The 15,792-nt window shown below is 45.5% G+C and overlaps 1 protein-coding gene across 7 annotated transcripts in view; it reads left to right on the forward strand.

Annotated features, from left to right (window-relative positions):
- Positions 1-15,792, forward strand: part of SLC8A1 (solute carrier family 8 member A1) — a 297,760-nt gene that overhangs the window by 59,759 nt on the left and 222,209 nt on the right. For all 7 annotated transcript variants that reach the window (XM_035111007.2, XM_035111006.2, XM_060273067.1 and 4 more), the window contains one exon: positions 1,512-3,348. In XM_035111007.2, the coding sequence (XP_034966898.1) occupies positions 1,550-3,348 (1,799 nt within the window). In that variant the 5' untranslated portion in view covers positions 1,512-1,549. The remainder of the gene's footprint in view (positions 1-1,511; positions 3,349-15,792) is intronic.

The raw sequence follows: 15,792 nt of genomic DNA on the forward strand, positions 1-15,792 counted from the left end.
AGAATCCTCACAGTGCTACCATTCCCAGCACCATTAACAAACTACAGTTCCCAGGATTTGTTGAGGGGAGTCACTTGTGTGTGTTGCATGTGCAATGTGCAGTGGTGTAGATCTGCTGTGACAAATGTGTCATAGCTTGAGCTGTAGCAGAAAAGGCGCAGCTCCATCAGATACATGAAAGTGGACCACAGACATTATATATGATATGCACATCGATCCAGGAGGAGAGGGATATGGTAGAATCTGTGTTGCAGAATGAGATGAAAGAAGTGTATCCATATCTTTGTTGCCCTACTGATAGCGACGCAATTTGAGCTGCAACCATAAACATACTAGGACAGCCTTCGCCAGCGCTGGTGCCTGTCAAATGCTTTGGTCTACAATTTGCTCCCAATTATTATTTGATTGTTTCATTGAATTTATACACTGCTTGATTTGTGGGGAAACCCTCAAAGCAGTTTACGGTGAAGAATAAAGCAATAATGGAGCAATCGATAGCTCCAGCCAGCATGAGTTGTGGTCCAAAACACAGGAGGGCACCAGGTGTATAAGATTGTACATGATGTTGAGAAAGTGGGCAGGGAGAGATTTTTCTTCCTCTTTCTGAATCCCAGAACCTGGTCTCATCCGGTGAAGCTGAATGCCAGAAGATTTGAGACAGACAAAAAGAAAGTACCTCTTTCTTTTGCTTCCGCAAGTGACAGCCACCAGCTTGGGCTGGCTTTAAAGGGAATCAGGCAGATTCATGGAGGATAAAGCTATCAATGGCCCCTTGTCTTGATGGATAAGTTGCACTGCTTCCAGTATCAGATGCAGTACCTGGAGGCCTCTGAACAGAGGTTATTATGGCATGGACAACTTTCTCGGCACTTCCTCCTGGTGACTAGCTTTCTGAGACCCATCGTATATATTCCCCATCGACATGTAAATGCTGGAGAATGGACAGGCATGCCATTGACCTTCGTTTCTTTATTTTTGTTCCACATTTTGTATAATTCATGCCCATAAAATATAGGGAGGGGACTTGTGAACAAGTTTGCCTATTATTCTTACTCAGATTTAGAATATTACTAGTAATTTTCATTTGGCGTTTAGAAAACCTCTACCAGATATTACTACAGGAAATGGTGTCTTGTTTCGTTTGTTTCATTAAAAAAAAGGGAAAAGGTGACATTTCAGCAAGGATCTGCTTGTGCTGTCAAAAATCCAAGTTAATTCAGACAAGCTTAATTGGTTGTAAACACCTGTTTTATGTTGTTTGTTAGTTCAGTGATTTTCAACTGAATGCAAGTTGCACTGGAAATCATTAGCCGACAACAGATGTACGGATTTCATGATATAATTGTTCCAATTCGCTAATGACTTGACAAACCATTATTTTTTGTAAACGGGGTTTATCCATGCGAGATGCTCTAAATCTATGTGTCTTGCGGAAAGACAGTAATTTTGCAACTCTCCCCCTGCTACCTGAATCTGGATAACACTTCTTTTTACAATTTTGTATTCTGCAGGTTGGAAAACGTTGGGAAACTGGTACGAGAAGCCAATCATGATGGGATTAAAGAATCTAGCTGCCTTTCCTGGTGGTCTTCACCTTCTAAGTGTTTGTATGCTCTTGCTGCTATTTCACATGGACAAAGTGCATGCGGAATACCCGTCCGAAAATGCCAGCGAAGTTGATGAGTGCACTGGTACCTATTTCTGTAAGAAAGGAGTGATTTTGCCAATCTGGGAGCCTCAAGACCCTTCCTTTGGAGATAAAATAGCAAGAGCTACCGTATACTTTGTGGCTATGGTCTATATGTTTCTAGGAGTATCCATCATAGCAGACCGCTTCATGTCATCCATAGAAGTTATCACATCCCAAGAAAGAGAGATCACGATCAAGAAACCCAATGGCGAGACCACCAAGACGACTGTTAGAGTTTGGAACGAGACTGTTTCCAACTTAACGCTGATGGCTCTGGGCTCTTCTGCACCTGAGATTCTCCTTTCTGTCATTGAAGTGTGCGGCCATGGCTTCACTGCAGGGGACCTTGGGCCGAGCACCATTGTAGGAAGTGCTGCTTTTAACATGTTTGTCATCATAGCCATCTGTGTCTACGTCGTCCCTGATGGGGAGGTCAGGAAGATTAAGCACCTCCGTGTGTTTTTCGTCACAGCCGCTTGGAGCATCTTTGCCTACACATGGCTCTACCTGATTTTGTCTGTCATATCGCCTGGGGTTGTTGATGTCTGGGAAGGCTTGCTCACCTTGTTCTTTTTCCCCATCTGCGTGGTGTTCGCATGGGTTGCGGACAGAAGGCTTTTGTTCTACAAGTACGTCTACAAGAAGTACAGGGCTGGCAAGCAGAGGGGCATGATCATCGAGCACGAAGGCGAAGGGCCACAGTCCAAAGCGGACATTGAAATGGATGGGAAGGTGGTGAATTCTCATGTCGAAAGCTTCTTGGACGGCACCCTGGTTCTAGAGGTGGACGAGAAGGACCACGACGACGAGGAAACAAGGAGGGAAATGGCCAGGATCCTCAAAGAGCTGAAGCAGAAGCACCCAGACAAAGAAGTTGAGCAGCTGATAGAGCTAGCTAACTATCAGGTTTTGAGCCAGCAGCAAAAGAGCCGAGCCTTTTACCGTATCCAGGCCACTCGGCTCATGACGGGGGCTGGAAACATACTGAAGAGGCATGCAGCTGACCAGGCAAGGAAAGCGGTCAGCATGCACGAGGTCAACTGTGAAGTGGCAGACAACGACCCCATCAGTAAGGTCTTTTTTGAGCAGGGCACCTACCAGTGCCTTGAGAACTGTGGCACGGTAGCCCTAACTATTGCTCGCCGAGGTGGCGATTTGACCAAGACCATCTCAGTTGACTTCCGAACAGAAGATGGCACAGCCAACGCAGGCTCTGACTATGAGTTCACTGAAGGGACTGTGGTGTTTAAGCCAGGCGAGATGCAAAAGGAAATACGGGTGGGCATAATTGACGACGATATATTTGAGGAAGACGAGAACTTCCTCGTTCACCTCAGTAATGTGAAAATGTTATCTGAGGAGGGAGAAGACGGCGTTCTGGAGGTCAACCACATTGCAACCGTGGCTTGCCTGGGGTCGCCTGCTACTGCCACTGTCACGATCTTTGACGACGACCACGCTGGCATTTTTACCTTTGAGGAGCCGGTCACTCACGTGAGTGAGAGCGTGGGAACGATGGAAGTGAGAGTGCTACGGACATCTGGAGCGCGAGGAAATGTTATTGTGCCCTACAAAACCCTCGAAGGCACGGCCAAAGGGGGCGGAGAGGACTTCGAAGACACTTGCGGAGAGCTTGAGTTCCAGAACGATGAGATTGTGTAAGTACTGCTAAACCTTTGTGGCTTGTCAACAGTACAGGTATGCTTGCAATCATATCTGGTAAAATGTTATCGTCAAAGTTCATGCTGAATCAAATGCTGGGTGCTCTTGTGTGCAAAATATAGAGGAAGTCATGGCACCTTAGGTGCGCTCTGTGTGTGTGAGAGTGTGACTGTGGCAAACCCATGCAGATTCCCCATGTTATGAAGCTGTATGCATATCAGAGAGCGCTGTCAAAAGGAGTGAATCCCAGAAGTGTGTCTGTGCATTGTTTCGAAAGTCCACATGACTGTTGTGTGGAAATTACCAGTCTTTTCAGAGATCCTAGGTGGGCGTAGCTCTAAACAGTACAAGGTGAAACCAATCTGGAAATTGTAGTCTCTTTTCCCAGGCACACTTTTAAGGCTTGAGCTCTTCAGGTATGTGGCTAGGAAGATCTTGCTTTCAGAGCTTTTCTGGGATGGCGCTGCTGTTCCCTTTGCAAAAAGCAGCCTGAGACTAATAAGCACCGTCAGGTTGCAAGTTCAGAGAGGGCTGTCATTAGCCTTTGTGACATCATGAAATATTTATGCCCTGTGCTTTCAAGTTAATGTTGCCACGTGGGGGAAAGTCCAATTAGGCAAGGCAGCCAGGTTTGACAGTTTACAAACGGGGAAAGAGGCTAGAGAGGAAACGTTGCTGATAAGCATTTCCTGGCAGCTAGGGACAGAATTTCCCTCTTTCGTATCTGCACAGAATTGTAAATATATTATTGTCTATTTGTTGTATAGTGAAGGGAAGGGAAGTAGTGGAAGTCTTAAGGACCACCCTGCAAATCAAATAATACTTCATCCTATATACTTCAATGTGAAGGAAAGATGCCACTGCCCATATCGAGTTCTAGTCCTTCATGAAAACAAACTATTCCTAAAGCAAAACCCCTTGTGAATAATAGTGCACATTGCATTAACTCTGGAGATCATGGACCAGTTCCCCTTTTAAAGGAAATCTGAATTTCCTTTAAATGTTAAGCATTCAATGTGCTTAAGTTTTGTGACTTAGTTTATGCCAGCCATCTCCAAACTTCGGCCCTCCAGAAGTTTTGGACTACAGTTCCCATCTTCCCCGACCACTGGTCCTGTTAGCTAGGGATCATGGGAGTTGTAGGCCAAAACATCTGGAGGGCCACAGTTTGGCGATGCCTGGTTTATGCATTCACATAATGAATTTGCATCTTGTTGCCGTGCATAATGTGGAGGTACAGGGGAAATTGTTCTAGCAGTGGTGCTGCTAAATAAGCGAAGTGCTTAAAAAAATTATCTGGGGAGGGTGCCAACCTGTGGGATGAAATACTTGTTTCCTTGTTCAATATTTACATGTGTTCAGAAGCGTCACCTAAACAAAATGTTTTGAGTCTCCCACTTATCTGCCCATTGGGTAAGTTTGGTTTTCATTACGAGGTTTTTCTTTCTTTCTTGAGACCATCAATGTTGATGGCTATTTTTACCTGCTGGCATCACTGGATTGATAACTTCGACAACATTCTACCGTTTTTGGATTAAAGCTGGCTGTTGTCTTAGGTTTAAAATGGTTAGAGCTACTGAGCTGCAGGGAAGTGACATTGCTGTTACCTGCCCCACCTTTGAAGTGTGACTTACCCCATCTCTGGGCCCATTTTGCTTCCACACATTCATGATCATGTTTGCTGAGAGTCCAGCTTAACGGCCACATGCACTTAACACATATATGCCCCATTTAAACATTTATGTGCAATGCATTAATACAGCAGGTTCAGTACGTGGGACAGGTGCAATCCTGTGCTACATGCTGAGGTATAAGTGAAAAACTGCACACACACACACACACACACACACACACACACACACCTGGATAGGAGTAGTGGACCTCTCCTGGTACTCGTGCAAAAGAGGCTTTGTTGCTGCCCCAGTAGTGATACTCTATATTTTATTGAGTGGTGTAAGATTGCAGCCATGATAAGAAACCTTTTGTAAGAGATGAGTGTCAGAGCAACCCAGGCAGCTAAGATAGGCTAGTGAATGAAATGAATGAAGACTTTAAAAATATATATAAAAAAGCAGCACTTGAAAGATGTGGCCTAATTTTTAGAGGTGCTCAGAGCCAAGAACTCTCGGTGAAAAATCAATAGGTGTTATGGGTGCTTCGTTCTTCTGAAAATGATTCTCTTTAGCCTCTGTTATGCATTTCCCTAGGGCCCAATTATATAAACCAAAGTTGCCTCGCCATGTCTACGGAGGATTCCCATCCATCAGAGGACGTTTTGTGGTGTTTTCTTCTCCACGGTCTATCAGACAGCTTCGGAGTAAAGTGAAAGCTTTAGTTTTATTCCAAGGGTTAGGGAACCATTGATACCTTTCCAGATGCTGCTGAATTGCAACTCCCTTCAGACCCAGCAAGCATAGCCATTGGCCAGGGATTATGGGAGTTGTAATTCAGCAACATCTGGAGGGACCAAAAGTTCCCTACACCTGCTTTGCACCACACATTCCGCACAGTGGACGTGCATTCCAGTGAATCGGCTGCTGTCTCAGCTACCAGCCTTTCCACTCTGTTAATGTTTTTGAAGGGGTTTTTTTAAGTGCCGCCTGATTATCAGGCTCCTGAAATAAATATGTCAATAATAAATAGGGCTGCCTCTGAAGATGGTTTGGAAATCTCAGCTAGTACAGAACTGGGTGGCCAGGTTTTCTTACTGGAGCAAGACAGTTTGAGCATATTATACTGATCCTGGCCCGACTGCACTGGCTGCTAGTCAGTTTCCAGGGCCAATTCAATGGGCTGGTTTTGACCTATAAAACCTTAAGCGGTTCAGGACTGGAATACCTCAAGCATGGCCTTTCTGCATATAAATTGTCCCAGGTTCTGCATTCATCATCTGAGGCCCTTCTTCAAGTGCCTCTTCTATGTGAGGTCTGGAGGGTAGCAAGACGGAAACGGGGCCTTTTCTGCAGTGGCTCCCCATTTGTGGAATGCTCTCCCCAGGGAGGTTCGCCTGGCATCTTCATTGTATATTTTTAGGTGCCAGGAGAAAACATTCCTCTTAAACCAGCCCTTTGGGTGATTAATATTCTACAGCCTTTAAAATGTGTTTGATGGGGGAGTGGGGTATTGTTTTGTTTGTTTACTTGTTTTTTTTACCTTGTTTTTGTTCCGTGAACCACCCTGAGATCTTGTGATGAAGGGTAGTATATAAATTTAATAAATAATAATATAATAATAATAATACATGGAGGAATGAGAAAATATGTTCATACTGGCTGAAATGTGTCTTTTTCCAATTAATTAACTAAATAAAGCTTTATTTGATGACGTAGTCAGCTGATCGGACCAATTAAACCTTGCAGCCCTACTACATAATGTTTGGTTGTCGGTCTTTTGTTTTTTTTAAAGGCAAGCAAACATTACAATACGTTATTCAGGACTTCCGCTTTCTGTGTGCAAAATCCACTTTCCATGCATCAGCATTTTAAAAGAAAAACCTGCTTTTCGTCATGAATGGGGGGAAATGCACCCGAAGCCTAAAATAAGCTGGCATCTAGAGCAACTTATTTGTGACTTCCCTGAACAGGATCTCAGCTTTTCTTGCAATGAATTAAGATATAAATAAAGAAAATTGCTTTTGACAGCTGCAGCTGTATTTTGTTCTGTCTGGGGCTGATAACAGGATCACTGCAGAAAAACTGGAGGATTGTGGAACCAGATAGGCTCCTACACACACTTTTTAAATTTATTTAGTGCACAGGCAGCAGATCTCGTGTGGAGCCAGTGTGGCCTAGTGGTTAGTGTTGGACTAGGACCTGGGAGGCCAGCTGTCACGGTGGCTGGAGAAGGCTACTTCAGAGTAACGACTCTACACAGCTCTGCATTTTATGGTTTTATTGGTGCTGAGTATTTACAGTGCTAATGGCAGTGCTATTTACAAAGACCCATCTGTTTAGCTTGAATCAGAACCTCCCAGTGGCTTTTGGCGCGTTTTGCGCCAACATAATAACTTGGGGAGACCCATCCTCTTCCCCCGGCGCCTTTTGCGAAGTTCCGGAGTTGGGGGGACTGGCCTGCCCCCCTTCCTTTCCCCTTCCTGTCCCACCTGGGACGATGGCTCTCTTTCCCTGCCAGAGCCTTGGAACCCACTTCCTGTTTCCCCACTTGAGCTGGAGCTTTCCTTCTTTTCAGCCTCGCTCGGGTCTGGGCTGGAACTCAGGAGGGGAGGGGCTTCGCGATATCCCTTGCCCCTCACACCAGCGTTCAGGTTCCCTCTCAGCCATGACGGTTCAAATCCCTGCAACGGTGTGAGCTCCCGTTGCTCAGTCCCAGCTCCTGCCCACCTAGCAGTTCGAAAGCACATCAAAGTGCAAGTAGATAAATAGGGACCGCTCCGGCGGGAAGGTAAACGGCGTTTCCGTGCGCTGCTCTGGTTCGCCAGAAGCAGCTTTGTCATGCTGGCCACATAACCCGAAAGCTGTCTGTGGACAAACGCCGGCTCCCTCGGCCTATAGAGCGAGATGATCGCCGCAACCCCAGAGTCGGACACGACTGGACCTGATGGTCAGGGGCCCCTTTACATTTACAGGGAGGAAGAGAACCATGTGCACCAGCTTGGGCTCATTGGAGGAAAGCTGGGGTTTAAATGTAAGCAAGACTTTCCATCCTCCCTCTATGGGCCCCCAAAGTCTTCAGAACCCCAGAGGTTTCCTTGCCTTTAGAAAACACCTGGGGAACTGTCCATTCAGGTGACTTTAGAGCCCTTTTCCTCATCAGAACCCTCCTCTGAATTTATAAACACGTTTTTGAAAGGATCTAAGCAGTGAGCTTAGGGGAGAATACGTAAGATAAAATCAGTCACATAACAAAATTGTAAAGCATTTAAAAAAAAAAACCCTTCATTGTAGATCGCATCAACTGCAAACTATAAACAGTTCAGCTAGGGGAAGGCCTGAACAAAAAATAAAGTTTTTTCCCCAACAGGCATCTAAAGCACAGACTTAGTACGTGCCTGTCTAAACGCCATGAGGACAGAGTTAGAATCATAGAGTTGGAAGAGACCACAAGGGCCATCCAGTCCAACCCCCTGCCAAGCAGGAAACACCATCAAAGCATTCCTGACAGATGGCTGTCAAGCCTCCACTTAAAGAGCTCCAAAGAAGGAGACTTCACCACACTCCTTGGCAGCAAGTTCCACTGCCAAACAGCTCTTACTGTCAGGAAGTTCTTCCTAATATTTAGGTGGAATCTTCTTTCTTGTACGGTAGTTTGAATCCATTGCTCCGTGTCCGCTTCTCTGGAGCAGCAGAAAACAACCCTCTTTTTTATAACATCCTTTTATATATTTGAACATGGCTATCATATCATCCCTTCACCTTCTCTTCTCCAGGCTAAACATACCCAGCTCCCTAAGCCATTCTCATAAGACATCGTTCCTAGGCTTTTGACCATTTTGGTTGCCCTCCTCTGGACACGTTCCAGCTTGTCAGTATCCTTCTTGAACTGTGGTACCCAGAACTGGACACAGTATTCCAGGTGATGTCTGACCAGAACAGAATACAGTGGTACTATTACTTCCCTTGATCTAGATGCTATACTCCTATTGCTAGACTTGCATTGATCTAGATGCTATACTTGCATTTCGTAAATGCAAGTGCGATAAACAGAGAGGTGCATACGGATGGGCGGGGTAGAAAAAGGTTGGGAAAATGAGACAATTGCCTCCTTTCTCCAAACTTCTCCCTGCCTAAACCGCTTTTTTGCAAGCAAGCTGATGTGGGGGTGGGGGGTGGATTCTGTTGGCAGTCAGGACCACCAGGTTGCAGCACTCGGCACACAGCTTGTAGCCTAAGGGTTGCCATTTGCCAAGCTCAGTGTGAAGTACATTGAAGAGACCATGGAGGGGGTTTCTCAAATTCATTATGGGACAAGACACTTGCACTTTTAAAAGTTGCATAGAATCGAAGGATGCTGGCAGGTGGCAACTTCTCTCGCCATCATGGGCCTAGTTTGCCAAGTGAGCCCGAGGGAACCTTCTTTAAAATGCACAGGGGCAAGAGATTTTCTCACTTGAGCCTTTAGGATTTCCCAGGAAACACACATGGAGGAGAACTTGCAAACTTGCAAACTGGGTAACAGAGTTCTAGTGACAGTTTTGCATATCCCTTGGGGAATTTGGATGAAATGGAACTGCACTTTAAATAAAATACTGACACAGGAAAATCCATTGCATGTAGTAGTGATAGTAATAAGTGATATCCAACACTAGTTATACTCATAGCAGACTCATTGAAACAAATGAACCATTGATCTGAGTATAGCTTAGTTGGACTGAACAATAATAACATTTTTTTTTAAAAAAGCAATGCTTGCAAAAATAACCCTGTGCAAACTTAAACAATCAGTGCCTGTTGCCATGCTAGAATATTTAAGAAAGAAAGAAAGAAGAAATACAAATAAAAGAATCAGGATTTCTGTGAACTTTTTGTTTCTGCACAAATAAAATCAGAAGCTGCGTTATCCTGTCAGTTCACCTGGCCCAGTACTGTCTGCCTTTGAGTGGTTATATCTTTCCAGGTACTCAGACAGAGATTCTTAACTAGAGGGGCCGGGGATTGAACCTTGGACTTTCTGTATGTTAAGGATGTGCTTCTTCGAGTGCCACTGCTTTCCCTCAAGACCAAGTAAGAAACTTAAGAGGAAAGAGAATAGGGAAAGGTGCTTCGTGCTAGCTGTATTGCATCCCTGTTAGGATTTGACCTGTCTTTTGTCCTTGAAGAGCCCATGTTTCCGTATTTGTAATGAGCTGTTGGCAGTTTCCCACTGCCAGCTGCATCTCTGCGCTTGATTAAGAGAGCTTGGATCTTAGCTGTGTAATAATTCTGAGAGCCAAGTGAAAACCACTTATTAGCTTCATCGGAGCCTGTGTACACTTCCGCCAGGATGCGCTGGGGGGGTGGGGGAGAGAAACAAATTTAAATTTATAGAAGTTTGCGTGACACGGGAGCCAGATTTGAAAGACCAACTGGGGATCGGAAACAATAAGCAGAAGTGTTGAGTGCACACACACACACACACAGAGCGCACCTAGCTGACCCACATGCTCACACTCCGCGACCCAGTTTGCACGTAATGCTGAGCCAAACCATAGCTCAGCATGAACGAGCAATCGTGGGTTCTGTGAGTGAAGACTGTGGCTGCAGCATTCCTTAGTCCTGCTGCTACGACTGCTGCACTACTTGGGCTTGAGCCATGGTTTGGCATAGTGTTACATCTGAATGCAGATTTGTGGTTTGTCTCCACCAGACAAACCATGAGTGGTTAGCCATAGACCAGCTCATCGCGGAGCAAGACAGAGAAAAAAACAAGCACAGTCACTACCCGAAGGAGTCTCAAAGCGGCTAACAATCTCCTTTCCCCTCCCCCCCACAACAGACACCCTGTGATGGGGAGGTGGGTGGGGCTGAGAGACTTCAGAGAAGTGTGACTAGCCCAAGGTCACACAGCAGCTGCATGTGGAGGAGCGGAGACGCGAACCCGGTCCCCCAGATTACAAGTCTACCGCTCTTAACCACTACACCACACTGGCTTCTCAGTATTCTGTTGTCAAGGCAGGCATGGATAGGAGTATAATAGCACTCTTCCATACCAAATACCAAACTCAAATACCACGTAAAAATATTTAACAGAGTAGTTACACACACACACACACACACACGGAAGTAAGCCCCAGTGTACCAATTTTTTCCACCATCCCTTCTTGCTTACTACTTCTTTGCTTCTCTCTGCTGTAGCTCTGGAAGGAGACTGGAGCTAGATAGCAGCCAATGGAACCCTCTTAATACTAGAGTCAGCTTTTGCTATGCTTGGGGCGAGGAGGAATGGCCTGGCAGTAATTCAGGGGGCAGCTTAAGTTAAATGTTACAGCATTAAGAGATGCTCTTGGCAATGAAGTCTTTAAGGCTGAAGCAACCTCCCCGGGGATACAGTAGAAACTGTCTTCAAAGCCATTAAAATAAATTAGAACATGCAAAGTCCTGAAGAATTCGTAACAGAAAGGCTGTCATGGTTTGTTTGACCAGTCAGTGTGCGTGAGGAGGATAGGATGACCACATGATCTCAGATCCAGAATTTATTTTCTTCAAGGAAACTTCATGCCCAGGTGACAGATAAAAACAAACTGCCTCATTGGGTCTTCAGCCCTTATTAAATTGTCCAATGATTTCCCTCGATTCCGTCAGTCTCCTTCACTTATGTACATTATGCTATTGGCATTTTGTGCTCTATTTAGAGAAGAAGTAGCCTGTTTTTTTAAATCGGTGCATGAGCTTAAAGAGCTTGCTTGATAGCCTATGAACTCTCTTTTGGTTTCCTCAAAGTTAACATGGTTGGTTAGGCTTCTATGTTTAATCCAAGATACCCCTGGCACATGTGCGCTAAGCATGAAGTGAACATTGGTTTCCTATTGTGGGCCTGCTCTGCAACTTCTGTTGCAGGGGTCACCAACCTAAGGCCCATGGGCTGGAAGTGGTCCGCGGAGGTCGTTTGACCAGCCCACAAGCTGCCCCCGAACCGAGCCGCCTGCTTGTGCGCTGTGCTAAACCGGTACAGTGCGGCACAGGGACTAACTTCTGTGGCACTGGAAATCGCGTCTGTGCACGCGCAGACACCGGAAATCGCAGGTGCGTGCATGATCAGGCCCATGGAGGGATCTACGAGGGACCGATCCGGCCCAGGCAAGATAAACCTTGCTGAACCCTGTTCTATTGCGTAGACACCACAGCCCAAGTCCTACAATCCGCATTTCCTTCAGCTCCTTGCAATCCTTATTGCAAGTTCTGCAATCCCCTCTTTCATCTTATTTCTTTTTTCCCTAGCAAGGAATTTGATGTCACGCTTTCTGATCATTCCACCAGTGCATGCATTTTTGCTGGCCAGACAGAACGATCAACCTTCTCCTCCCCCTGCATGCTGTTCTGGGGGTTCTCCTCACCTCTTCCTGCCAATTTCAGGGTGGGGGACACACAGGGGGAGGAGAGAGTGGAAGGCCTTCCGCAGGGCTTCCGTTGGCAGGATCCATTAATTGAATCCAGTCCCTTATCTACTACTTCTATATCAGAATTATACATAAAATCTACTCAGCAAGGCAGTCATTTCCCCTTATCCTTTACAAATAATTAAGATATTATTCAATGTTTCCCCCAGGAAGCCATGATGTGTATGGTAGGGAAAAGATTGTTTCCTTGACACCTGTGTTAGAACCTCATATATATAAGCTATAGGGCTAAATGGCTTATATATAAACCAGGTTTATATGATTCCCAGGCATGCACCTCCAGGTGGTGGAGACATCATCCGCCGGCCTGGAGCCCAAGCATCTTGGTTGCAAGTGGCTGATAGCCAGGTGCAAAATGGACCTGGTGCCTGGCAAATTTCGAACGCTGCTTAACACCACAGTATCCTATGAAACATACAATACAAGTAGGAAATGGCACCATTCAGGGACTTCTTAAAAATGGCACCAGCATTAGGAGAAGTGTGACTTCTAATTACACCAACACCATATATTTAAAGCACATGGCTTCCTCTGAACAATCCAGGGAGTTGTCATTTACCTCTCATGGAGCTACCATTCCCAGGATTTGGGGGGGGGGGACATCATGTGCTTTCAATCTCTAGTGTGGCTGTAGCCTTTGTCCCAGGTGGCAGGTGAGCACATGAAGCTAAATTTTGTTGATGTGAAAGGGGTGTCAATAAAGATTAAATAAAAATGGAAAAGGAAAAGTTGACTGGGTATCCTGTACCTCCACCCCAGGACCATTTCCTCATAGCTCTGGTTTTACGGATCCGGCGTGCTCTTAAGCTCAGTGGGATCCTGCAGTACTCACAGGTCAAGTGCTTCCACCTATGCCAGTCCGTGGTACATCATTGCAGGAATAACAAAGACTCTGCTGTGTGCATGGCCAGGTTCTTGTGTGGGTGGGGAAACACCTGCCTTTCCTGAGCCATATTATCCACCTTCTTGATAGTACACTCCGGCAGATATAATTTGACTGTGCCCCTTCCATTGATTCAGTTCCTTGCTTCAAAGCTCTTAGCCTTGCATAATGGCTCCCCTAGCCTTTTAAGTCAAATGTCTGTTGCAAAGCAAATGGGTGAGATAGGTCTACCCGTGCTCCGTTAACAATAATTAGATGTGGTCCAATTTTCCCTCCAGGAAGTCCTGATACCTATGGGGAAAAGAGGACTGCAGAAAGACTTAGGGCAGCTAATTAAAGTGGGGGGGGGGGTGCAAAGCCCTGGAGCTGGAAACATTTTTACAAAGAGTTTTCAATCTACATAAGGCAAGCAGTATTTAATTATATACAATTAAAACATTATATTTCAAACCCCTGAGAAACGGCGGGCTTCAAGAGACCACTTACTGTGATTGAAAAGGTGCTAATGAACTCTAGAGACTCCAAAGGCATCAAAACTACATAGTGAACTTATTAAACTTGATCTGGAAGATAAATCTAATTACCGGGATAAATTGAAGAGGGCAGGGGCAAGAGAGACTTCAGATAAGGAAATCTCCCTAGAGCTCTAGGTTCTTATTAGAGCAGTTTGAAATATCTTGTTGAAAACAGCAAAATAATAATAAAAATAAATTTTAAACAGATTTTTTTGCAGCTGCCCAGAAGACTTTTTCTTTTTAAACTCCGAAAGCTGCTTTGTGATAGCTGCTGCTGAAATGCAATGCAGCCTTGCAAATAAACCCACAGAAGTTGTTGTTGTTGTTTTGTCGTTTAGTCGTGTCCGACTCTTCGTGACCCCATGGACCATAGCACGCCAGGCACTCCTGTCTTCCACTGCCTCCCGCAGTTTGGTCAAGCTCATGTTCGTAGCTTCGAGAATACTGTCCAACCGTCTCGTCCTCTGTCGTCCCCTTCTCCTTGTGCCCTCCATCTTTCCCAACATCAGGGTCTTTTCCAGGGAGTCTTCTCCTCTCATGAGCTGGCCAAAGTATTGGAGCCTCTGCTGCACGATCTGTCCTTCCAGTGAGCACTCAGGGCTGATTTCACACAGAAGTTACCAGCCTGCAAAAAGCAATCGTTTACTAGTTCCTAAGTGGCCAACCTAGCAGTTCGAAAGCACGTCAAAGTGCAAGTAGCTTAAATAGGTACCGCTACAGCGGGAAGGTAAACAGCGTTTCCGTGTGCTGCTCTGGTTCGCCAGAAGCGGCTTTTTCATGCTGGCCACATGACCTGGAAACTGTATGCTGGGTCCCTTGGCCAATAACGCGAGATGAGTGCCGCAACCCCAGAGTCGGTCACAACTGGACCTAATGGTCAGGGGTCCCTTTACCTTAAGTGGCCAGTATTCTGTCAGCTTGGAAACCGAGCAGACTGGCAGGGTCTCTTCCTTCACCAGTTTACTGACTTGCCTGCATGAGATTCCTCATCACCTATGGCTACCAGGTGAGTTGTCAAATACAAGGCTGTTAAAACATGAGGAAAGTAGCACCAGGTAGCAATTCTAGAGATAGTGGCCATATAAACACCTTCCAATGGATGTGTACATACAGCAGATGCATTGTGACAACGCTCACCAGTATCGAGTGCATCCACCTGTTCTGTGCTGCTGCTGATGGCACTTTTATCAACATATGAGTACCAGCACCATATATTTTGTTTACCCCCAAAATGCACTGCTTACATATAAAGATAATGGGCCTCTAGCGAATGGCAGAGTTTCAAGTATGCAACTGATGTGCTAGTGGAAGCTTGTTGTGCAACAATTCATTCATGCACAATCTGCTGGGCAATCGTCTTCAAGTTGTGGTATCACTTGTGGTTTCCTTGGTGCAACGCATGGTTCTTGTTGCGCAGTCGAGTCAGAACACTTTTCCATCTAGCTCAGCATTGTCTACACTGACTGGCAGTGACTCCTCGGGATTTCAGACCAGGATCTCTCTCAAAGTTACCTGGAGGCTCTAGGGATTGAACCTGGGACGGTTTGCATGTGCTCTACCACTGAACTGCAGCCCATTCCCCTTAAAGCTTGACTCTTAAGGCTGCATACACATCACTGGTTTAAAGCAGAGCTAAGTTGTCCTAGTTACAGGTAGGTAGCCGTGTTGGTCTGGTGTAGTTAAAACAATTTTAAAAAAAATCCTTCCAGTAGCACCTTAGAGACCAGCTAAGTTTCTCATTGGTCCTGTTTCTCAATGCAGATTGAAGCTGGGTTGTGGTTGAGGGGCAGAATGCGCCAAAATGCAGCATTTTGTAAGAAATGATATGACAAGATAAGAATTGTGGCTAACTTGGTGTGCACACTGCTTACAAAACCAGTGGAGGGGGTGTACTGGGTGCAGAGTAAACTGGAGTGTGTTTTAATCTTTTTTTGCTTAGGTAGAATGAATGTTAATGGATTGTATTGATAATCATATTGGTTTTTCTGCA

This window comes from Zootoca vivipara, chromosome 3 (genome assembly GCF_963506605.1).
Source record: "Zootoca vivipara chromosome 3, rZooViv1.1, whole genome shotgun sequence".
NCBI lineage: Eukaryota > Metazoa > Chordata > Lepidosauria > Squamata > Lacertidae > Zootoca > Zootoca vivipara.